This window comes from Myotis daubentonii, chromosome 1 (assembly GCF_963259705.1).
Source record: "Myotis daubentonii chromosome 1, mMyoDau2.1, whole genome shotgun sequence".
Classification (NCBI taxonomy): Eukaryota; Metazoa; Chordata; class Mammalia; order Chiroptera; family Vespertilionidae; genus Myotis; species Myotis daubentonii.
The window spans coordinates 132,574,393-132,599,363 of NC_081840.1; the positions used below are offsets into that span (position 1 = coordinate 132,574,393).

General features: G+C 39.2%; 1 protein-coding gene across 6 annotated transcripts in view; it reads right to left on the reverse strand.

The window, feature by feature from the left end:
- Positions 1-1,222: 1,222 nt before the first annotated feature.
- TRDMT1 (tRNA aspartic acid methyltransferase 1) overlaps positions 1,223-24,971 on the reverse strand; it is a 67,209-nt gene continuing 43,460 nt past the window's right edge. For 2 of the 6 annotated variants that reach the window (XM_059660264.1, XM_059660290.1), the window contains exons 4-11: positions 19,285-19,356; positions 18,612-18,677; positions 17,318-17,387; positions 15,689-15,772; positions 13,723-14,066; positions 11,701-11,758; positions 10,566-10,695; positions 1,231-1,734 (exon numbers count right to left, since the gene is read on the reverse strand). In XM_059660264.1, coding sequence (XP_059516247.1) covers positions 1,634-1,734; positions 10,566-10,695; positions 11,701-11,758; positions 13,723-14,066; positions 15,689-15,772; positions 17,318-17,387; positions 18,612-18,677; positions 19,285-19,356 — 925 coding nt within the window. In that variant the 3' untranslated portion in view covers positions 1,231-1,633. Of the gene's footprint in view, positions 1,735-10,565; positions 10,696-11,700; positions 11,759-13,722; positions 14,067-15,688; positions 15,773-17,317; positions 17,388-18,611; positions 18,678-19,284; positions 19,357-24,971 lie in introns of all 6 variants that reach the window. The other 4 variants (XM_059660244.1, XM_059660272.1, XM_059660281.1 and 1 more) reach the window with 4 other exon arrangements.

Here is a 24,971-nt window from a genome sequence, read left to right on the forward strand (position 1 = left end):
GTTGTAGGTATACACCATATTTTGTTTCTCCATTCATTTCCTGTTGGGCACTTTGATTGTTTCCACTTTTTAGCTATTGTGAATAACGCTGCTATGAACATCGGTGTACAAATAACAGACAAAGTCCCCACTTTGAATCTTTTTGGGTAATACTCAGAAGTGGAATGGCTAGATCATATGATAATTCTGTTTATATATTTTTAAGAAATCATCATCTATTTTCTATAGTGGCTGTACCATTTTACATTCTCACCAGCAGCATACAGGGTTCTAATTTCCCCACATCAAACTATTTTGTGTGTTTTTTTAAGGATAATAATATAAATTAAAATTTTATAAAATTTCTGTTCATATTTCTTTTCATTTTTTCATCCATTTTTCACTTGATTTTACCACTGAAATAAAAACCACAGGATTTCTGATGCAAGACTTAGACTGGTTAGAAACTTTAATTCCAAGAAGTCTACTGCAAAGGTAGAAACAGAGAACATTAAAAGTTATTAAAGTTAATTCACAGAATAGTTATAAGGAATGGGGTCAAAAGGCAGAGTTTCCTCCCTAAAATTGTTTTTTAAAAATATATTCTTATTGATTTCAGAGAGGAAAGGAGAAGAAGAGAAAAACACCAATGATGAGAGAGGATCATTGATTGGTTGCCTCCTGCACACCCCACACTGGAGATTGAGCCCACAACCTGGGCATGTACCCTGAAAGGGAATCAAACCATGACCTCCTGGTTCATAGGTCAACACTCAACTAAAATCTTAATGTCACACTACATTCCTTAGAATGTGATGACAAAATCAACTTACAACAAGAAGCTGAGAACAAGGACAAAAGCAAGCTCTGCTAACAGCAAACTGAAGGGAAATATGCACAAATGAAGAAGGAACGAGTTTAACCTTTCAGATGGAGATAGGATTAAAGGTAATGTGCACCTCCATATTCTGTGGCTTCCTGATAAAAGGTAATCAAGAATTTAGGATTATTTTTTCTGACACTTTCTTCAGACTGTTGTATAAAATGAATGATGATAATTTGATTTAAAATATTATAAGCATTTAAGTAAAACAAAGAAATGTTTAAGGAATTGAAATTAAGTAAAATATTCAATATTTGAAACAGGCTATGTTTAAGGAATTGAAATTAAGTAAAATATTCAATATTTGAAACAGGCTAGAATTAGAATCATTATTTTAGAATTAAAAATAATAATCTAACAAAAAAGTAAATGACAAGATTCATAAAACAACTTCTTTAATTAACACAAAAAATACAACTTCTCAGATTCATTACAATATGCCTATTATGTCTGTATAAAATATTGATGAAAACATTAAAATTCTAATGTTCCTAAAGTTATTTAATACCATATTATAAAAAGAATATTAGATATATATTTAATGACTTCATATGAAAATATATTCACCTAAAGAATAACAATAATTTCACTTTACAAAAGACATAATATAAATATAAGGAAACAAATTGGCATTTTTGTGATACATTCAAATTTGTTATGAGAGATTAAGGTAATGTAGTTGAATTTCATAAAAATTAATTAAACTAGAATTTCAGAATTACCGTCTGGATATGAAGGAATACTGTAACCATCTTTCAAAGTCATTTAAGATTATCCGTATAGTACTTTGATTAGTTTAGCTACTACATGTACGTTGAGACTATTTCCAAGTAGTCGATAACGCTGTTTCACTGTTATATTCTCAGGAAATCCTAGAAATGAGAGAGAACAATTTGTAATACAATCATTTGTAATAATAACTTCAGAGATAAAAGGATATATACTTCAGTAAGAGCATAGTGGTCATTTACATAAATAAGTCCCTAAGGTCTCTACGAAGTTCAATTAACAAATGAGAATTTAGAGATTTAGAACTAAAAACAGTATGTAAGAGTACCTTGTGTACACAATGTGACGTTGTCATATCACATTACATATCATACTATGCGCTGTGCACACACACATACACATGTAACATCCACAGTACTCCTAGATATTTGTATATTAGTGTACTTTAGAAAAATCAGTGGCTACCATTATTTCACAGTGTTTTATTTAATAACAGGTTTTTGAAGATACAATTCACATTCTATAAAGGTCACCCTTTTAAAATGTACAATTCAGTGGTTTTTAGTATAGTCACAAGTTTTGCATACATCTCCATTATAATTCTAGAGCATTTTGTTGTTGTTAATCTTCACCTGAGGATATTTTTTCCATTGATTTTTAAAAAGAGTGGAAAGCAGGGAGGGGGAGAGAGAGAGAAAGATATGGCGGGGGGGGGGGGGGGGGGAGAAAAACATTGATGTGAGAGAGACATATAGATTAGTTGCCTCCCACCTGAGCCTCAGCCAGGGCTGGGGGTTGAACCTGCAACCTAGGTGCATGCCCTTGACTGGAAATGAACCCTTGACCTTTCCATGCATGGGCAGATGCTCTAACCACTGAGAACACTGGCCATGGCAATTCCAGAACATTTTAATCATCTGAAAAAGAAAGCCAACCCATAGCTAACATTATACTAAATGGTGAAAAGCTTCTTCTAAGATCAAGAATAAGACAAGAATGTCCATTCTCACCACTTTTAGTCTACATAGTATTGGAAGTTCTCGTCAGAACTGTTATACAAGAAAAAGAAATAAAAGGCATCCAAATTGGAAAGGAAGAAGTAACACAATCACTATTTGTAGATGATGTGACATTGTATACAAAAACTCTAACTACTCAACCAAAAACGGTTAGAATAAACAAATTCAGTAAAGTTGCGGATACAAAATTAACTTACAAAAATCTGTTGTGTTGCTATACACTAATAATGAACTATCAGAAGGAGACATTAAGAAAACAATCCAATTTATACTAGTAACTGCATCAAAAAGAATATAATACTTAGGAAGAAATTCAACCGAGGAGGTGAAAAAGAGCTGTATGCTAAAAACTATGACACACTGATGAAAGAAATTGAAGAAGACAGAAATAAATGTAAAGATATCATGTACCCATGGATTAGAAGAACTAATATTATTAAAATGTCCATATTACTTAAAGCAATCTACAGATTCAATGCAATACCTAATATAATCCCCATGACTATTTTCACAGAAATAGAACATACAGTCCTAAAATTTATTTGGAATCACAAAAGACCCAAATAGCAAAAACAATTTTGAGAAAGAAGAACAAAGCTGGAAGCATCACACTCCCTTATTTCAAACTATATTAGAAACATAAAGTAATCCAAACAGTATGGTATTGGTATAAAAACAGAGTTATTGATCAATGGAACAGAATAGAGCACCCAGAAATAAACCCATGGATATATGGCCAATTAATTTACGACAAAGGAGGCAAGAATATAAAATGGGGAAAGGATAGTTTTTTTCAATTACCAGTGTTGGAAAATTTGGATAGTCACATACAAAAGAATGAAAATAGACTATCTTACATTGTACACAAAAATTAACTCAAAATTAAGTCTTTAATCTTGAGCATAGACTTGAAACCATCAAACTCCTAGAAGAAAACATAGGTGGTAAGGTCTTGTAGATGATATTTTTGTATATAACTCCAAAAGCAAAGGCAAAAATAAACAAGTAAGACTAAAACTAAAAAGCTTCTACACAGCCAAAAAAAAAAAATCATCAACAAAACAAAAAGCCAGCTCTGGCTGGTTGTGCAGTGGTTAGAGCATTGGCCTATAGACCTCAGTTGCTGGCTTGATCCCTGGCCCCCAGTTGGGGTGTGTGCAGGAGGCAACCAGTTAATGTGTCTCTCTCACATGGATCTCTCTTTCTCTCTCTCTCTCTCTCTCTCTCTCTCTCTCTCTCTCTCTCTCTCTCTTTCTCTTTAATTCCCACCCTCCTTTTTCCCTTCCTCCCTCTTCTCTCCCTTCCACTCTCTCTAAAAATCAATGGAAAAATATCCTTGGGTGTTGATTAAAATAAACATGCAAAAAAACCCAACCTACTGAATGGGAGAAAATATTAAATACTTGTAAATTAGATATCTAATAAAGGGTTAATATCCAAACTATATAAAGAACTCATATAACTCAATAGCAAAAAAAACAAAACAAAATTTAAAAAAACAAGCAATTCAATTAAAAATTAGCAGAGGAATAGACATTTTTCCAAAGAAGACATACAGACAGCCAATAGTCTCATAAAAGCAAGCCTAACATCACGAAGAATCAGGGAAATAAAAATCAACACTACAATGAGATATTACTTCACACCTGTTAGAATGGCTATCATCAAAAAGACAAGTACTATAAAGTATTGGCGAGGATATACACTGTTGATGGGACTACAAACTGGTTAAGCCACTGTGGAAAATATATGGAAGCTTCTCAAAAAATTAAAAAATAGAACTACCATAAGATTCAATAATTTCACTTCTGGGTATTTACCCAATAAAAACAAAAACACTAATTAGAAAAGATATACACACTTACGTACCCACTACATCATTATTTACTGTAACCAAGGTATGGAAATAACCTAAGTGTCCATCAATAAATGAATAGAAAAGAAAATGTCGTATGTACAGTATATACAACAGAATACTATGAGCCATAAAAAACAATGATATCTCAGCATTTGCGACAAACATGGACGGAGAGGGCATTATGCTAAGTGTGGTCAGAGAGAGAAAGACCGTATGATCTTACTCATATGTGGAATCTAAAAAGTAAACCAAGCAAGAAAACCAAAAAAAAGCTCATAGATACTGAGAACAGATATGTGGTGATGGAGGGGGGCAAAATGAGTGAAGAGGATCAAAAGGTACAAAATTCCAGCTATAAAATAAATAAGTTATGAAGATGTAATATACAGCATGATGACTATCCTATCTAATAAACGAGAAACATGGTAATTAGCGTACGACCGCTACCCTTCCCATTGGCTAATCAGCAAGATATGCAAATTAACTGCCAGCCAAGATGGCGGCAGGCAGCCAGGCAGCTTAAACTGAACATGAGGCTTGCTTGCTTCAGTGACGGAGGAAACCAACGTTCCCCGCCTGCCTTGCCGGCCTCTGAGCTTGCAGTTTAAGAAACATAGTTACAAATATAGAAGCTAAACAAAATCCCTGAAACCAGCTTTCAGCCAGCTGGGATCTCAGAGCTGGAGTTGATACAGAGTTTCGATTATAGAACCGAAACAAACCAGATACCTGCTTTCAGGACCGGAGGCCTCAGAGCTGGAGCCACAGCTGAAGCTGGCCCAGCATAAAAAAAGAAACAAAGGAGCAGTTGGGAGCTTCAGTCACCCCCAGCCTGAAAACAGCCCTCAGCCCCTCACCCAGACTGGCCTGGCACCCCAGTGGGGACCCCCACCCTAAAGCGTGTGTGACCAGCTGCAAACAGCCATCATCCCCTCACCCAGACTGGCCAGGCACCCCAGTGGGGACCCCCACCCTGATCCAGGACACCCTTCAGGGCAAACCAGCCAGCCCCACCCATGCACCAGGCCTCTATTCTATATAGTAAAAGGGTAATATGCCTCCCAGCACCGGGATCAGCGGAGCCAAGAGGCCTCCCGGCACCGGGATCAGCGTGACAGGGGGCAGTGCCCAAACCCCCTGATCACCCTGCGGCTCTGTGTGTGACAGGGGGCGGGGCCACAACCTCCCTATCGGCCCTGCTCTGTAACTGACACGGGAAGGCACCCCAACCCCCTGATCGGCCCTGCTCTGTGCCTGATAGGGGGGAGCTCCCCAACCCCCTGATCGCCCTGCGGCTCTGTGTGTTACAGGGTGTGGCGCCCGAACCCCCCCACCCCACGGGCCCTGCTCTGTGTGTGACAGGGTAGAGCCATAACCTCCCCATCAGCCCTGCCCTGAGTGTGAGAGTGGTGGCGCCCCAACCCCCTGATCGGCCCTGCTCTTTGGATGATAGAAGGTGGTGCCCCAACCCCCCCCCCCCCCCCCACGGGCCCTGCTCTGTGTGTGATGGGGTAGAGCCATAACCTCCCCATCAGCCCTGCCCTGAGTGTGACAGTGGCGGTACCCCAACCCCCTGATCGTCCCTGCTCTGTGGGTGATAGAGGGCGGCGCCCCAATCCCCTGATTGGCCCTGCTCTGTGCGTGACAGGGAGTGGCGCCGCAACCTCCCCATCAACCCTGCCTTGAGTGTGACAGGGGGCGGTGCCCCAACCCCCCAATTGGCCCTACCCTGAGCGTGACTGAGGGTGGCATTGCAACCTCCCCATCCGCCCTGCTCTGTGCATGACAGGGGGTGGCAGCCCAACTCCCCAATCGGCCCTGCTCTGAGCCTGACCAGGGACTGCATCTAGGGATTGGGCCTGCCCTCTGCCACCCGGGAGCAGGCCTAAGCCAGCAGGGCGTTATCTCCCGAGGGGTCCCAGACTGTGAGAGGGCACAGGCCGGGCTGAGGGACCCCCCCCCCAAGTGCACAAATTTTTGTGCACCGGGCCTCTAGTCTATATAATAAAAGCCTAAGCGACCGTTACAGCAGAATGACCAGAATGACTGGTTGCTGTGATGCATACTGACCACCAGGGGGGCAGATGCTCAATGCAGAAGCTGCCGCTGGTGGTCAGTGCGCTCCCAGAGGGGGAGCGCTGATCAGCCAGAAGCCGGGCTCATGGCTGGCGAGCACAGCGGTGGTGGCAGGAGCCTCTCTCACCTCAGCGGCAGCACTAAGGAGCAGCAAGCCAAGCAGTAAGGAGCAGCAAGCAGGCGGGCGGTAAGGAGCGAGGGGTCCCAGACTGCGAGAAGGCACAGGCCGCAGGGGCTTCTAGTTTCATATAAAAGGAACCATACAACATGCTGCTTTTGTGCCTGGCTTCTTTCACTAAGCATAATGTTTTCAAGGTTCATTTATGATCCAGAATGTAACAATACTTCATTCCTCTTCTATAGCGAAGTGCATTCTATTGTATGGATATACTACATTTTATTTATCCATTCATTCATTGATAGAAGTTTGGGGGTTTTTCTACTTTTTAATTATTATGAATAAACCTATTATGAACATTAAGTATACGTTTTTGCATGGACACTTATTTTTCATTCTCTGGAACACCTGCAGGGGTAAAATTGCTGGGTCACACAAAAACTCTACGTGTAACATCTGAGAAACTGTCAGACTGTTTTTCCAAAGCGGCTGTGTCATTTGATATTCCCATCAGCAATATACACGTGATCTGCTTTCTCCACATCTTTTTCGGCACTGTTACTGGCTTCTTTTGTGAAATGGTATCTACTGTAGTTTTGATTTACATTTCCCTCATAACTAATGATGTTGAACATCTTTTCATGTGCTTATTGGCCATTTGTCTATCTTCTTCAGAGAAATGTCTATACAAATCCTTTGCCCATTTTAAAATTTGATTATTTTTCTTTTTATAGTTGAGTTGTAAGAGTTCTTTATATATATATATTTTGGGTACAAGTTCCTCACAGCTGTTTTTTTTTTAATATTGTGCTTCCAAATATTAACTTTCTCATAGTGAACTTCTATTTGCTACATTCTTTTTTAAAACAAAATGGCCCACAAGAGACTACATTTGCTGGAACAAAGCCTTGTGAGTATCAACATAAAAGATTACATATGCCTCAGAGTGTAGAGCATGTTAGTTACAATGTTAGAAATTCACATTCAGTATCCTTTGGCACAGCAATTATATAAAAGAAAAGCAAGGAGATAATAAAATGAAGGAAGGCAGGGTGGGGAGTAGAGGTTAGAGATTAACCAGAGAACTTATATGCATATATGCATAGCCCATGGTGAAGGCCTGGGAGGTGCCAGTGTGGAGTGGAGTGGGTCCATGGGAAACAGAAAAAAAAGAAAAGAAAAGAAAACAAAGGGGACATCTGTAATACTTTCAACAATAAAGATAAATTTTTAAAAAATTATACAAAAAATCAATAGAAAATACTTTTTTTAAAAAAAAAGAATAGCAGCATTTCATACGCTTGTGAGAATGAAAAGGTAGAGCTGATTAGGGTAAAGTTGCTTCATCAACACTTGACATTATATTTACCACAATAAAATAACAGTGATTGCCATAGTAAAACTATATTTGCAATATCATAACAAAATTGCTATTATAAAGATAATATGTCTTAGGCAAGCATATTAGTTATCTGAAAAATCAGTTAAGTTCAAAGTATCCAGAGGTAAAAATATACCTACAAACAGACTTTTAAAATATTGTAAAGACGATCTTTTGCAATATAAATTTGAGAACAAGTCAGATTTGTAAAAATTTTATATGTCTGTATATTTTGTATCTAAATATAGATATTAAAATCTAAGCTAGCTTATGGAAAAATTACATAATTTTTAAAAAGATGTCTTTTAAAAAACTTAGATACATTAAAAATAATAATCCTCATAGACAAATAAAAAAAAGAACAGAATTAATGAGGTCAAGTTAGCAGCTTTCCTTTAGTAAGTATAGATGAGTGTTCCTCTCTTCCAAAGCCTGCTGTCTCACAAATGCATGCCACCAGTCACAAAGGGAACCAGGACAAGTCAATGAACATCCATCATTGCCAGTGGACAGGCAGCTCACACAGTGCCCATTTTGGACTGAAGTCAATGTCAAAAGCGCACGGGAAGGACAGTTCTGTCAGAGTGCTGCTCAGTGAGGACATCAGGGCAAGTATGACCATACAAACAGATCACATATTTGAAAAAAGGTTAACCAATGAAAAAGGCTTTTTTTGTGTGTACTATACATATACTTTCAGAGAGCTATGAAAAACTCTAATTTTATCCACCTAAAATTTTTAAATAATGAGAAAAAATCTTTACAAAGTAAAGGCTATAAAAACAAATAAATGCTTATGATTTACAAAATAAAGGCTGACACTTAAATTTTATATTATGTGTCAGGGTGTAAACATTTTACATATACTAACTTACTTGTCACAACAACCCTTTGAATTTGGTGCTGCAATTATTACCATTTTACAGATGTGTAAACTAAGGCAGAGAGTGGTTAGGTAGACCTAGGATTCAGACTCAGTCAGTCTGAATCTGGGGTACATGCTTAATTTCAATATTATGAAACTGATGAGTACTATTTGAAAAAGAACTCAAATAAAACTTAGGAATTATTTGTTATTACATAGTAAATCTCTTTTCTCCCTTTAGTACTGTTGAAAATACCTTTGATTGTTCATTGTAAAAAAGAAAATATAATAACAAGGAGAGCAGACTGGGAATTAAATTCTTGAGCTTAACTCTCAGTTGTTTGTTTTATGATGCTCTCACTCATTTTGTGACATAAACTAGACAAAAAGAAAGTCTATGTTTTTCTTAAATAACACTCCCCAGGATATTTGTGACTGAATGAGCTCACCAAGAAAAAGGGAGACTACAAAACAAACCTGGTTGCTGTGACTATGCTCAGAGAATCAATTACCAAGAGGGTAGTCAAATTGTATTAGCAGTTTGTTATCTGCACAAAAGGATGTGCTCTAAAACTTCATCTGTAAATCCATTATTTAGAATTTAAAACATGATCTATTTAGCCCATTATGTGCTTCAAGAATAGTACTGCATTACTCTTACAATTGCATTGGATTTAGCAATTTGGCTTTTCTGCCTTCAAACTTCAGAGTTATCAAAAACACATGCCCTCCTGGTGTAGCCCTGGAAGCACGTTAAGGAGGCCTGTCTTTCCCCTTCTCGTGAGCCAGGTACTGGGAGCACAGCCACCCCAGCCTAAGACACGCCATCCATACAGGGGAGAGCACAGGTGCCCAGGAAAAGGGACCAGGAAGAGACAGGGCAGCTCTAAGAAGGAAAGGCAATGTGTCCCCATCTCTTAATAGCAACAGCCCCTGGAATTCCTGGACTGGGAAGAGAGTTAGGACGTTGTCTTCCTCTACAGCTGCATCTCTTAGTTTTGTTCCTGGGATTCCCTGCGTCAGATCCCCTCATTTTCATGGGTTCTGGCACCTGTGTCCTGAGTCACCCTTTCTGTCCATTAGGACAGCTCCTTCCTAGACTGCTTCTCCACCTTCTCTTTTCTCCACTTTCACTTTATAGGAAAGGACAAAAACGCATGAGTGAGAAGAATGCATCTTCGAGGAGAATAAATCCCTCACACAAAAATAATAAATAAGTTCCTCAACCTCCTTTCAATTTCTTCATAAAAAAGACAATTCTAGGCATTTCTTCACACAATCTAATGTTGGGTTATTATTAAAACAGGACCTCTGGGAGAAAGAAAAATAAGCTGGAGAAAGATACTATCAACATCCACCCATGAAGGAGGCGGGAAATTGCTGATTTGGCCCCTTGTCCCTGAAAATCACTCAGGACCGTAACTGGAGTGAAGGAGGAGGGACACAAGTTTGAAGGGACTGGTCTGAGGCAGGTATAAATGAATGTGAAAGGTGAGGAAAGAAAAATGTCAATAATTGCGCAATCAGGAAAGAAATGAGGTTTCTTACATCCATCTGTCTAAGCAAAGATTTCTTCATAAAATACACATATGATTCCCTAATGCATTTTTGGGATCTTTAATAAACAAAAGCTGAGGTCTGCATGTAGCCCACATACCAAACTCTGGAGGAAATCCAAGAAGATTTGCGATTTCTTTAGGAGTGAAATATCGAAGTTTAAGCATTAACAATTTTGCTATCTTTTCTTCTTGTGACAAACTGGTAAGAGATTTGTAGATATCCTCAATCTGTAAGAAAAGCCCCAAGGTAACTGATGAAGTAGACGGCAATTAGATTTGTTAAGATAAGATCACCTTTTGTGAGACACCTTAAAAACGATGGAATGTCTGCTGTAACACATGACAGCCCAGGGCAAAATGTCTCTTCAATAAACTACGTAATTGGTTCATCAATGGCAATATAAACTTTGAAAATGGACAAAACCTTAATGTTCAACAGATCAGGATACTTGCAATGTATCTGTCATTTTTGATTCCTCAAAAATTAAATAAGAATATAAATAATAAAAGACAATACAACAAAAAATAGAGGGAAATATAAAAAAAAAAAACTTGGTCAATGAGGTCAATTTTACAATGTTTAACAGATACATCATTAAAATGTTTACTGTTTATTATCAATTTCATAACATTTTCTTAAAATAATAAAATATATTTAATAAATATGATTTCTCAAATACATTCAGTTGCCTCTGATAGGATGTTAAATGGGCAGATCTTATTAATAGTGAGTTTAAATCATTATAAAAGAAGATAATGTGATTTCATTTCAAACTTATCCAAAAGTATGAAACTTGCAAAATATCAAGCTTATATTCAACCATGATACTATAAAGTTTATAATTGAAATATTAATAAAATGCTTTGCTAAAACATAGACTTCTTTCCTTAAAAGTCATAGTATGTGCTCCAAAAGAAGTCCCCAATTTTAAGATATTTGTACATAATTTTAAAGAAATTAACTGTTGCACACTGCATGTCAACTTACTCTTTATGGAATAAAAAATACAGAAGGCAAGAATAAAAACATAGAATATTCTTTTTATATAAACTTAGGCAGCAAGAAAATTTTCTATAGTAAAGAATTACTATATATGAATATAAATCTGAATAATATATATCCATTTCCAATAGAACATGTAAAACTATTTTGACATTCTCAAATTTTAAGTATTAAAATAATTTTATTTAAAATAATTTTCAAATAATTAAGTTCTAAAGCATGCATAGTACCTGCACATCCTCTGCAGTCTGTAACACAGATCCTGTCCCTTCTATGTACCTCCCATAACTGAAAAATTAACACAAATATTATCTAATGTATTTGTTAATGCAAAATTTCTTAAATATTTCCTGAATAAATTAATCAATCTACATAATTCTATCCTTCTGTAATATTCTGGATATCATCATATAAATAGGCTTAATGATTTAATAATAACTGGGTGAGGGGTATAAGGTCATTTTATTTAAGCTTCTCAGACACTAAATTTGGATGTTTTTTGAGTTGTGTAAATACTATTTTGAATTATGTATTATCAACTGCCATTTCTTTGTATTGTCATTTTTAAAATGTTCATCACTTTGTAAGTATGAACTTGTTCCAATTTTATATCTAAAAACTATTCCATACTTATATCCCTTCTACTTTAAACCAAATGTTAGGAAGGTAAAAATAAATTGCTGCTCTTTTTTTTATAATGCCAGACCATCATTCCTTCTCATGAACACAAGGTCCCACTCTCCAGTATCATGACAAACATGTGCCCACTCAATATGCATCTGCCTCTGACTATAATACAGTACATTTTTCCTCTTTCCGTACAACAATGAGAATACTGCAAGGTATTAGTAATATTTCTTCCCCTAAGATGATTGCCAAGCTGGTTGTTCAACATATTATCAGTATTATTTTTCCTAATAGATAATTTAAAATATAAATTAAAGAAAGTCACAGCAGGGAAAAATTGTTATCAAATTGTTTTCTCACATATTATATATGTATATTTGTAATCTCCACACTAAAATAGACTTTTACAGTAAGGCTTCTTTAATACCATCTTTATAGCTACAAAAAAATGCAAGGCTGTTTTTTATTATAAAATTGATGTCTTGTTTTATTAGAATCCTAAAAAGAACCTATTAGACTTGGAAAAAGACAACAGCTGAGTGAAGTCTTTTAAGGTCATGAAAAGCAATAAACCTGTTCTCCCGGAAGTACAGGGGCAAAGTACGATAAAATCAGAATGAATCTGGTATGATTATATCATGAACATAGTGTCTTGTGCAAGATAGGTAGCTAGTAAGTAAAAAGAGAAGACTACATATCAAATGAAGTTGAATGGAATTAACAGCTGAATCAGGGATCTTTCACATTTTCTGGAAAGACCTAAATTTTCCCTTCTTTCTAGGTTTTAAAATATTGGTGAAAAACATACTAACATTCAAGAAATAACCCAAAGGTAACCAGTAAAAGAAATGATGCTATACCCATACCACGAGAATAGAAAAGTTCTTTATGTACTTATATGCAATAATACCCAATTTATATTGTGCCCAAAAAAGGGCACATACATAAAAATAGATATAATATGTTACCACTTCTTAAAGGAGGGGGCAAAATATAGATGTGTATTTAAATGCACCTTCACACATAATACCTCTGGAAGATGAGACAGTAAATTGAAATAACTGGTTACATGTAGTGAGGAAAACTGAATGGCCAAGACAGAGTAGAAGGGAGTCTTAAAATCTTAGTGCCTTTTGTAATTTGAACAAGGAGAATTTATTCTTATTTAAAAAATGGAATAAAATTTAAAATGTACTCTAACATGAGCTAGATGATTCAATTTTGTATTTTGATACTAAAATTTAATTTCTTCTTATATATTGATAATGAGAGAAGACATAAACTTTTGAGGTCTGATGTGGCATAAAATGAAAGGTGCTAAAAAATTAGTAATTTACCCTGTATAGAAACCATGTTTTACGCTCCCATGGAAGTCACCAAACAAATGGCATCGTCTTTTATGAGCACTTTTATGGGTTGTGTATATAATGTTCTGCCAGAAGGACTTTTCACTCATGTATTCTACTGGAACATGAACGCAGGCAACTAAGGGTGGAAAAAAAACATTCTAGCAGAAACATTTCATAAAATGCTCCTTGTTTTGAGAAGAACTAAAAGAGACAACAGGTATAAAAAAAAACTGGTTATTTTGGATATATCATGAATAGTCTCTCTTTAAAACCTACCCTTTTGTAAAGCACATGGATCTTCTGCAAGTGGGCTTAACAATGTCTAACAAAAGAGCATATCGCAGCAATGACTTTGGTGGTAAAAAGTACTGATTCATGTCAATATCATCTTCAAGAAAATCTTTTAGCATTTGCACAGAGAGGTCACTGTCCTGTTGATGTTTCCGCTCAATTTCTTCTGCAGTTTCAAGCTTAAAAAGAACAGCTTCTTTTCCTGAACACTGTCTGCTGCTATCAAAGCAAATATTTGGTTCAATTTTCTTTCCTTCAATTTTATTTACTGCATCTTTTGCATGTTGTTGAGGATGTTCAGATTCCATGTTGGGAAACTCCATCAGTACCTGGCATTAAACAAAAATATACACATTGTCCAAAGCTTTATTAAAAATAAAAGAAATTAATAATGTCCAGTCAACATTATGCAAAAATTATTTTAGCCTTTATAAAGTTGTCATTTGAAAGATAAAAAGTGTGGTTTATTTGTACTTATACAAGTTATTACAAGTTATTCTTCATATAGCTATAGTATCATCTGACTGCAGATTATTTCATGGACTTGCTGCTTTGTATATTTATTAATAAAAAAAATTCAACAAAGTAACAGGAAATATGTTGACTAAATGTAGAGCATCATATCTGTGAAAAAAGTTTAGAAGCAACATTAACATTTCTAGAAAATGCACTTTGGATTCAAGTTTGCCATCCCCTTCATCAAAGAAGAAAAACGGGAACATACCCAAGATATAAAGGAAAACTAGTAATTAAAAAAAGAAAAGCACTTCTCACTCTGAAAGGGTATTTCTACTCCTGAGTCCCATAGGAAAAACTTGTTCCTGCAGAACATGTAACCATGTATAATGTCCTATTTTGTACAAAAAAAAAAAAAAAAGTTCCAGGAATTTTTAATGAAGTCTTTGTTAAAATGCTTTGTACATTCTTTTTGGAATTGCCCACTATGGGAAGGGAGATGTATTGGTACTGTATTGCAGGGGATTAAAATGACACTATTGACCCCCTGTAGGACATGACTTTTAGGTTCTCACCTGTGATAGTTATGGAGAGCTTCACTGAACCACGGAAACCCTATTATTCAGACCAATTGCTGAGAGAAGGATGTTTAACTACTTGCACAATTAGATAGACTATCTATAGCAACTGAGCATTTTATTGTAGTTTGTAGTACTCATTACTACATTTAATCAATTAAAGCTAAATAGCACTGACTTCATTGAAAACGGGAACCAACGGATTTTGTTGAGAGAAAAAGAGGGTAACTGCACTAATGGTAATTTTTTAAACTTTTAACTCATTTTTTTTCTAATGATGAAAGAAAATTTTTGTTTTGTTTAAGCCGCAGTGGTTCTCAACCTGTGGGTTGCAAACAATGAAAATACATCCTGCATATCAGATGTTTACATTACGATTCATAACAGTAGCAAAATTACAGTTATGAAGTAGCAACAAAAATAATTTTATGGTTGGGGGTCACCACAACATGAGGAACTGTATTAAAGGGTCGCGGCATTAAGAAGGTTGAGAACCACTGGTTTAAGGCAATAAATATGGCACCAGGAGAAAAAAAAAGCCTAGCAGTGGTCAGCAAACTCATTAGTCAACAGAGCCAAATATCAACAGTACGATTGAAATTTCTTTTGAGAGCCCAATTTTTTAAACTTAAACTATATAGGTAGGTACATTGTTATTAACTTAATTAGGGTACTCTGAAGGCTTAGGAATAGCCACACTCAAGGGGCCAAAGAGCCGCATGTGGCTCATGAGCCACAGTTTGCCGACCACGGGCTAGGCCCAGGGGATAGACCTATGCATGGTCTATATTACAGACTCAATAAGATACAGAGAAGCCTCTACAACGTAGTTCTTGAAATAAATGAGCAGATTCAATATATTTACTATATATATATATATATAATAACGATGATGATAACAACAACCATAACAATACCTGACCAGGGGCTTGAAAAGGTAATGGCTCTGACTGAAGCTTTGCAATAAGGAAATACCGTAGTCTTGAATTTGGAATGCCAAGCTGGAAATAAAAGAGATCTCTATCAACTGTTCGCATCTAGTAAAGAGCCTCATACAGGTATACATTTAGCCTGTGCCATAAAAAATTCTGTTACTGAGTTGTGGAAGACTACTTTGCACAAACCCTTAAACCCTTTAAACTGTTGCTTTGTACCTTTATTTTGAATTAAATAAAGATTGAATCCGATAAGTCATATGTCTATGAGTCACTTTAATTTTATATTTTCCAGGTAAGAAGTTATATAGACATTTTTACATTCATTATTGATAATATAGTAACTATAAAATATAGTTATTCTTGGGTATTTATAGTTATTTTCATTTTATTAAAAAAAAGAAGGATTCACTACATTTTAAAGTTAAAAGGCAATAAATATTAAAATTAGAGATCAGATACATTGCCAATTTTCACAGTGGGACATCTAATTTTTTTATTGGTGTTAATTTCTTTTTAGGTTTAAAGTGTAATATTAGCTTATACAGTCCATGAAGAAGAGTTCCACGTGCAAAGTAAGTGTTCATTCAATAAAGATTTATTGAATAAATGAACAGACTGAAAGGAGTAAGATGGATAGAGGTTACAATCCCCTTACTATCTACAGCATCTATTCTTTCCCCCTTGCTATTTGGGTTGACTATAACGTAGTTTGACTATAAACCCTGATCCAAAGAGAAGTCATTGTGAATGATAAGAATTTTTTAATGTACTTGCTTTGTAATCTTAGGATACACTTAAGTTCAATAAGAACAACAAAAAAATGAAAACAAAAATATGGACATCTAATTTTTGAAATGGGTTTTCTTTTCATTTCAGGGCAAAGAACTGTAAAACAGAAAAAGATGATAATAGGCTAACAAATAGAAAGACGAAATAAAAATAGACAATGATAATTGTAATATCAAAGATGTACCAAATTCTTATAATAAGTTTCTTACCCATGAAATAGAAGCAATGTTTGCATATTAATGAAATGTCCCAATAAAAGGAATTAAAATATTATGATATGTTCTCTTTTTTTTCTATTTTTGATTATTCTGAAGCATTACTAAACTACAGGACACCCATTTTGGAAATACCATATGGCACATATATTCAAAACACACTTATTTTTTCTGTATAGAAAGAAAAATATATTCTCTATGAGCCTCAAGTTATATATTTTTCATAAAATAAGTATAAGTGAATCTATAAGCCTGCATATTCTTTAGAAAATAAAACCCATATCTGAAGTAATTTTAAGATTTACCTATAATATTATCCAAATAGATCTATTCAGTGGTCGGCAAACTGCGGCTCTCGAGCCACATGCGGCTCTTTGGCCCCTAGAGTGTGGCTCTTCCACAAAATACTGACTTCTGTGCATGGGCCACAAAGTTTCAATTGCACTGTACGTGCGCGCCCGCACATGGTATTTTGTGGAAGAGCCACACTCAAGGGTCCAAAGAGCCGTATGTGGCTCGTGAGCCGCAGTTTGCCGACCACTGTTCTTACTGATTCAAATTCCCTTTGAGAAAATGTATAAGAGTTTATAATTGCGGTACCTACAGAGGTTGGCGATAATAGAAATTCTTGGTACTGAAAGCCGCAATTTTCTATTGTTTTTATTAACAGGTCTCTAAAAAGACAAAAATAAAGGAAAATAAAAAAGAAATGCTTTCACCTTAAAGTTGGGAATCAGGTTCTTATATAAAATATTATACATAAAACTTCATTTTAACTGAAAACTGTTCCTCCACTCAAGTTGTTAGAAGGAGAATGATCCAAGATCTTCATTAAGTGCAGTACTTGAGAAATTACATTTCTCAAAAAAAGACAATGATAATTTCTATTTTAAATAAATACAGCTCTCAGATAATTTATCCAAACTGGTGAGAGATAGAATTGTTAATCCACTAATGCTAAATTTGCTATGAGAAATGGAACTATCTGTAGTAAGTCAGATGGGAGAACACTGCTAAAGACAGCAGCTAAATAAAAAGTGCGCATGCTTTCTCTCCAGCTGGGCTACCATCTGAAAGGGCCCTAGCACATGGCTTTTTCTGTCTTACTGTATGACTGAAAAAGCCTGTCCACCAGACCAATTCTTTTTTTTAATTTTTAAATTAAACTTATTGCGGTGACATGAGTTAATAAAATTATATAGGTTTCAAGTATACAATTCTATGATACATGATCCGTATATTGCATTGTGTGCCCATCACCTGAAGTCAAGTCTCCTTCTGTCACCATATATTTGGCCCCTTTACCCTTAAGTACTCCCCGACACCTCCCTTCCCTCTGGTAACCACCAACCATACTGTTGTCTGTGTCTATGAGTTCTTATTTGCTTGTTTTTCTTATTTGTTCATTGTTGCTTTCAGTTTTATATCCCACATGAGTGAAATCATATGGTTCTTAACTTTTTATGTCTGACTTACTTTACTTAACATGGTATTCTAAAGATTCTTCAACAGATGATTGGATAAAGAAGATATGGTACACATACACAATGTAACACTACTCAACCATAAGAAAAGATAAAATACTGCCATTTATGACAACATTGATGGATCTTAAGGGCCAATTCTTACTGAAAACATTTCTACTTCTAAAGAACTAAGCACCAATATAAGCAGCTAAAATTGAGAAATATCATTCTTATTAAAATAATTGCTCATTCTAGAAAATTTCAAACATCAGAATGGGAGAGAATCAATTTAACTTAACTTTGTGATGCTTTTCAAAATCAATATTAATGAATAAAATATATAACATATAAAATGTCAGAATGTACATGTTTATTTTTAAGATCTTTATTTCACAACAGCTAAGATGAACACAGGACAAATACATGCTTTACCTTGCAGAAGATACTTCAAAACCTTTAACATTTTCTAAAAGAAAATACTTCGGTAATGTTTGTAACCTAAAAACAATACAAAAACAAAACCAATAAAATTCCAAAAATCTCATTGTTAAGAAGAACAATATGAAGAAATTCCTTATTTGTGGGAAATACGAGGTAAGCAATTTTCTAAACTCTCATTTTTTATAAAAGAATTTTATAAGGGATGAAGATAACTCATATTTTACTCATTTTCCCCATAATCATGGCATACCTGATGAAGTTAACATTTGAAATGTTAATTTCCATTGAGTTTATCTCGAAACATGGGTTCACACAGAGCCTCTGATGCAACTCAAAGGATGCCATTTACACAGGGCTAGCACAGGCTTCCAGGCCATGGACAACAGCATTCGCTAACATACGCTTCATCTGCATTAATACTATGAGCAGAGGCAACAGAATTTAGCTATTAGGCTGTAATTCCCTGTCACTCACTGTAGTGACAACTGTGGAATCAGCAAACATTTGCAGTTATCTTATTATTCATGGCAGAAGATAAATGACATGCACAGTATCTGCAGGCAGCATGTATAAACTGCTAATCTCTATAAAATGTCCATCACATTCTGCCAGATCCACGGTTTTAAATTTAAGGTAAGCTTGTACAGGAATCTAAGGTTTTTACCTTGGGAGAATATCTAGAATATATAAGAAGCTATTCGTCCTTGGATCAGTCAAATCACCTTGCAGACCAATTCTAAAGGGATTGAGAAAGCAAAAGTAAGTTTATCAAAAATCTTATATAAAGATATCAAATCTCTTTTAAAAAGTCACAACCGCCCTAACAGGTCTGGCTCAGTGGATAGAGCATTGGCCTGCGGACTGAAGGGTCCCAGGTTCGATTCCGGTCAAGTACCTTGGTTGCGGGCACATCCCCAGTAGGGAGTGTGCAGGAGGCAGCTGATCAATGTTTCTCTCTCATCAATGTTTCTAATTCTCTATCCCTCTCCCCTCCTTTCTGTAAAAACTCAACAAAATATATTTTAAAAATAAAAATAAATAAAAATAAAAAGTCACAACCAAGTGAATTAAAATTAATTGGTCTTCACAATAAATATGATCATTGTTGCACAGAGAACAAAATGCACTTTTTCATTTATTTTTTAAAAACCCTTGCCTATCTAATAAACAAACTTAAAATTTATTTCTGCAAAACAAAATGCCAAACAATTTACATGAGACAAAGAAGAAAAAAAAGTCAATGAAGAATAAAATCAAGCACTCTCCTAATATAGCTTGGATTGGGAAAGATACACACAATTGCTGATGGCACCATTTGCTCTGTCCAGGTGAGACAACAAAAGTTCTATTGAATGAGCTGGTTGGGTAGGAAGGCTATATGAGTTGAAAGCATTGGTAACTTATCATCATCTAAGCCGATCAGAGTAGTAGATAAGACTAAGACAATTTTGTCCAATGTAAAAAGGAAAAACTTAAGCTGAAGGCTTGATTCTACAAGCAGGAGTTGTAACTTGGTTGCACTAATAAGATCAAAACAGATCATGTAAACAGGCAGTAGTTGGACTAGCAGTTATTCCTTACAAATAAGATTTAATATAATTATCTAACCATTATGCTATACAACTGAAACTAATCCTATTTAATAAAAGAGAAACATAGTAATTAGCGTACGACTGCTACCCTTCCCATTGGCTAATCAGGGCGATATGCAAATTAACTGCCAGCCAAGATGGCGGCCGGCAGCCAGGCAGCTTGAAACTAACATGAGGCTTGCTTGCTTCAGTGACGGAGTACTCCAACATTCCCCGCCTGCCTTGCCGGCCTCTGAGCCTGCAGTTTAAGAAACATTGTAACAAATATAGAAGCTAAACAAAACACCAGAAACCTGCTTTCAGTGAGCCGGGATCTCAGAGCTGGAGTTATACATTGTTTCGATTATAGAACCGAAACAAACCAGATACCTACTTTCAGGAGCGGAGGCCTAAGAGCTGGAGCCTCAGAGCTAAAGCTGGCCCAGAATTAAAAAAAAAAAAGAAAAAAAGGAGCAGTTGGGAGCTTCAGTCACCCGTCAGCCTGAAAACAGCCCTCAGCCCCTCACCCAGACTGGCCAGGCACCCCAGTGGGGACCCCCACCCTGAAGTGTGTGTGACCAGCTGCAAACAGCCATCATCGCCTCACCCAGGCTGGCCAGGCACCCCAGTGGGGACCCCCACCCTGATCCAGGACACCCTTCAGGGCAAACCAGCCAACCCCACCCATGCACCAGGCCTCTATCCTATATAGTAAAAGGGTAATATGCCTCCCAGCACCGGGGTCAGCATGACAGGGGGCAGCGCCCCAACCCCCTGATCGGCCCTGCTCTATGGGTGATAGAGGGCGGTGCCCCAACCCCCTGATCCGCCCTGATCTGTGTGTGACAGGGGGCGGTGCCCCAACTCCCTTATTGGCCCTACTCTGTGAGTGACAGGGGGGAGCTCCTCAACCCCCTGATGGGCCCTGCTCTGTGCATGAAAGAGGGGAGCTCCCCAACCCCCTGATGGGCCCTGCTCTGTGCGTGACGGGGGGAGCTCCCCAACCCCCTGATCGACCCTGCTCTGTGCGTGACAGGGTAAGGAGCCCCAACCCCCCTGATGGGCCCTGCTCTGTGCATGACAGGGGGCAGCGCCCCAACCCCCTGATTGGCCCTGCTCTGTGCGTGACAGGGGGGAGCTCCCCAACCCCCCTGATGGGCCCTGCTCTGTGCGTGACAGGGGGTGGCGCCGCAACCTACCCATCGACCCTGCCTTGAGTGTGACAGGGGGCAGTCCCCCAGCCCCCCAATCGGCCCTACCCTGAGCGTGACTGAGGGTGGCATCGCAACCTCCCAATCTGCCCTGCTCTGTGCATGACAGGGGGCGGCGTCCCAACTCCCCATTCAGCCCTGCTCTGAACCCGACCAGGGGCTGCACCTAGGGATTGGGCCTGCCCTCTGCCACCCGGGAGCAGGCCTAAGCCAGCAGGTCGTTATCTCCCGAGGGGTCCCAGACTGCGAGAGGGCACAGGCCAGGCTGGGGGGACCCCCCTTGCCTCCCCGAGTGCACAAATTTTTGTGCACCGGGCCTCTAGTCTACACTAATAAAAGAGAAACATGCAAATTGGTGTCACTCTGCTACACCCACAAGCCACACCCACCAGCCAATCAGGAGCGAGTATGCAAATTAATCCAAATAAGATGGTGGCGGCCATGGAGCTGCCAGCAGGAGGCTTGGGTTGCCCCCGGTGATGGAGGAAGCCAAGCTTCCCACCAGCCCTGGCCTCTGCTCAAGGCAACAAAGTTTCAATTATAGAAGGTAAATAAATCCCAGATAACTGCTTCCCTCCACTCAAGGAGGCGCTGAAAAAAAAAATGAAAAAAAGGAGGGTCTGGGAGCTTGGGTCGCCAGGGGCCGTGGCCATCCTGCGAACAGCCATCAGCCCCTCACCCAGGCTGGCCAGGCACCCCAGCGGGGACCCCCACCCTGAAGGGGGTGTGGCCAGCTTGAAAACAGCCCTCAGCCCCTTACCCAGGCTGGCCACACACCCCCAGCAGGGACCCTCACCTCATGGGGGCATGGCTGGCCTGCAAAGCACCACAGGCCCCTCACCCAGGCCACCCCAAACCCCAAGGAAACTCCCACCCTGATCCAGGACACCCTTCAGGGCAAACCAGCCGGCCCCCACCCGTGCACCAGCCCTCTAGCTATACTAATAAAAGGGTAATATACTAATTAGACTGGGAGACCTTCCAGGAAACCTTCCAGACATTCTTCTGGACAAAGCCACGATGGCGGGGCCGAGGTATTGGTGGTTAGAGGCCAAGAGGGGAGGGCAGTTGTGGGTGATCAGGCTGGTGGGGGATGGGGCTGTTGGGGGTAAGCATACCAGCAGGGGGGCCAGTTGGGGGCAAGCAGGCCATCAGTGGGGGTCAGTTGGAGGTGATCAGGACAGCGGGGGGAACAGTTTGTAGTGAGTAGGCCAGCAGGGGGGGCAATTGGGGGTGAGCAGACTGGCAGGGGAGGCAGTTGGGGGTGAGCAGGAAGAGTGGTTAGGGGCAATCAGGCAGGCAGGCAGGCAGGTGAGCAGTTAGGAGCCAGCAGTCCCGGATTGCGAGAGGGATGTCCGACTGCCGGTTTAGGCCCGATCCCTGTAAACCAGCAGTAGGACATCCTTCTAGGGGTCCCAGATTGGAGAGTGTGCAGGCCGGGCTGAGGAACACCCCCTCTCCCATGCACAAATTTCATGCACCAGACCATTAGTCTATATAATAAAAGCCTAAGTGACCATTATGGTGGAATGACCAGAACCACCGGTCGCTATAATATACACTGACCACCAGGGGGCAGACACTCAATGCAGGAGCTGCCCCCTAATGGTCAGTGCGCTCCCACAGGGGGAGCGCCGCTCAGCCAGAAGCAGGGCTCACGGCTGGCAAGCGCCCCGATGGTGGTGGGAGCCTCTCCTGCATCTGTGGCAGTGCTAAGGAGCAGCAAGCCATGTGGTAAGGAGCAGTAAGCAGGTGGGCGGTAAGGAGCGAGGGGTCCTGGACTGTGAGAGGGATGTGCGACTGCCGGCTTAGGCGCGATCCCCAGGGAGGAGAATGAAATTAATACCTGGGTGCATCAGAGGGAAACTACAAAAAAAAAAAAAAAAAAAGGCAAAGAACATCTTAAAAGTAGTCAGAAGAAAACCAGCAGGCGGGCATCCCCCAAGGGTCCTGGACTGCGAGAGGGCATAGACTGGGCTGAGGGAACCCTCCTGCCTGGTGCACAAATTTCATGCACTGGGCCTCTAGTGTAAAACAATATTGAATGTCAATTATAATTAAAAACTTTTTTGAAAAAGATTTAAATGAGCAAACAGAAAGGAAGACTTGGATTGGGCCTCAGGTGTAGAAAGAGAGGACCTTGCTACTTACTAGCTTCATAGTCTTACATAAGTAACTTAATATCATGTGTCAGTTTCCTCATTCATACCTAACAACAGGGCCAAAACCATCACTGAACTTGAGGCTCCATGGGAAATTAGAGTGGACTTGAATAGACTACTTTGAAACCTTGGTTCCTCTCATTCTGCCCTTTCCTTTCGGCATTCTAACTGATGACAGTACTACAGAGTCAGTTACTGCTGCCAGCAGCATAAGACTATCACCTAGAACAGTGATGGCGAACCTATGACATGCATGTCAGAGGTGACATGGGAACTCATTTTTTTGGTTGATTTTTCTTTGTTAAATGGCATTTAAATATCTAAAATAAATATTAAAAATATAAGTCTTTGTTTTACTATGGTTGCAAATATCAAAAAATTTCTATATGTGACATGGCACCAGAGTTAAGTTGGGGGTTTTCAAAATGCTGACACGGCGAGCTCAAAAGGTTTGCCATCACTGACCTAGAAACACTATAGCTATCATAACACCATATGCAGTGCAATGCATTACTCACATATTTGTGGTGATACTGACATAAACAAACCTACTGCGCTGCCAGTCCTATGAAAGTACAGCACATATAATTATGTATAGTACGTAATACTTGATAATGATAATAACCAACTATGTTGGTTACATAATGGTTTATGTATTTACTATACTATATTTTTTATCATTATTCTAGAATGTACTCTTTCTACTTACTAAAATAAGTTTGCTGTAAAACAGTATGCCAGGTTACACTGGCAACAGACATATATATACTAGGGGCCCAGTGCACGAATTTGTGCATCCTGAAAGGAACTGTGGGCCGCAAGGCTGTGGTGGGCACAGGGGCAGGTCTTGGTTCATCCTCCACGCCCCCTCCCAGCTCCTTCCGCCCCGGACCCCGGTCCCCTTTCTGCCGGCAATCCCACTCCCGCCACCACTGCTCCCACATGCTGATGGCACTGGCTCCACTCGCACCTGCTGATGGCGCAGAGCAATTGGGGCCGGTGCCAGAAGTGGGTGCGAGCAGGGCCAGCATCATCAGTGGGCGTGAGCGGCGGCTGCTGCCCCGATCACCTCTAAGGAGTAGGGGGAGGGGGAGAAGCCCTCAGGGGCAATTGTGACTGGCAGCCATCACTCACACCTGCTGATGGTGTTGAGCGATTGGGACTGGGGCCGGGCACCGGCAGTGGGTACAAATGGCAGCTCTGGTGCCAGCTTTGGGTGCAAGCTGGGCCAGTGCCAGCAGTGGGTGCGAGCAGCAGCTCTGTCGCCAGCAGCAGGTGTGAGAAGCGGCTGCAGGCCCCAATCGCCCCTCAGGAACAAGGGGAAGCGGAGAAGCCCTGAGGGGCATTCGAGGCTGGCAGCTGCCACTCACACTCACTGACAGTGCTGAGCAATCCGGGCCAGCACTG